The sequence below is a fragment of the Penaeus vannamei genome, chromosome 31 (genome assembly GCF_042767895.1).
Source record: "Penaeus vannamei isolate JL-2024 chromosome 31, ASM4276789v1, whole genome shotgun sequence".
In the NCBI taxonomy this organism is placed as follows: Eukaryota; Metazoa; Arthropoda; class Malacostraca; order Decapoda; family Penaeidae; genus Penaeus; species Penaeus vannamei.
In genome coordinates, this window is record NC_091579.1 from 19,286,121 (window position 1) to 19,286,734 (window position 614).

The following is a 614-nucleotide window of genomic DNA, read 5'->3' on the forward strand; positions in this document are numbered from 1 at the left end:
CGCGCCAAGTAAACGAGTGACTGGCAAGGCAGGCGAAGGAGAGCCACTTGAGAAGGATCGAAGTGCAATTCAGCCGAAAAGTCTAGAAGAAATAGATGACGTGGAGCAACCAGAGGAGAAGATTCCATTCCTGAAAAGCAAAAGATTGTCAAGTGATGATGGCAATGAGAGTGGAAGCCCTCCGCAAAGAGAAGAAAATGTGATGCAAAAAGATGCTTTAGAGCATGAAAGTGAAAGTAATTAGCGCAATTTATATATTTTAAATGTGATTACATTTTACAGCATTGAAGTTTATCTAGATTTTTATGCATATAAATTAAATACATATATGAAACAGGAAACGTGTCTGCTTTATTATTTCCAATTTTGTGTCATTACAAAATGCCAAGTTCAGAACACACCGTCAAGAACCTTTTGTTAATGTGACCCCACATATCGACTTGTGAAAACAATTTATATTGTTATTCTTTCGAGGATTAAAAAAAAAACTCTTTAAGGACTGTCAGATGTGGGTCCAGCGGAAAAGGGCCTAATCATCAGTTCTTAATAATGGAGTTTTGTTTATTCTACCATTTGAATCTGAACACCCTCCGAAAAACAGCACAGCTGCTTAT

The 614-nt window shown here is 37.1% G+C and overlaps 1 protein-coding gene across 9 annotated transcripts in view; it reads left to right on the plus strand.

Annotated features, from left to right (window-relative positions):
• ZnT77C (Zinc transporter 77C) overlaps positions 1 to 341 on the plus strand; it is a 61,882-nt gene extending 61,541 nt beyond the window's left edge. For all 9 annotated transcript variants that reach the window (XM_070143927.1, XM_070143929.1, XM_027376738.2 and 6 more), the window contains one exon: positions 1 to 341. This exon is cut by the window's left edge and continues 67 nt beyond it. In XM_070143927.1, the coding sequence (XP_070000028.1) occupies positions 1 to 244 (244 nt within the window). In that variant the 3' untranslated portion in view covers positions 245 to 341.
• Positions 342 to 614: the final 273 nt, after the last annotated feature.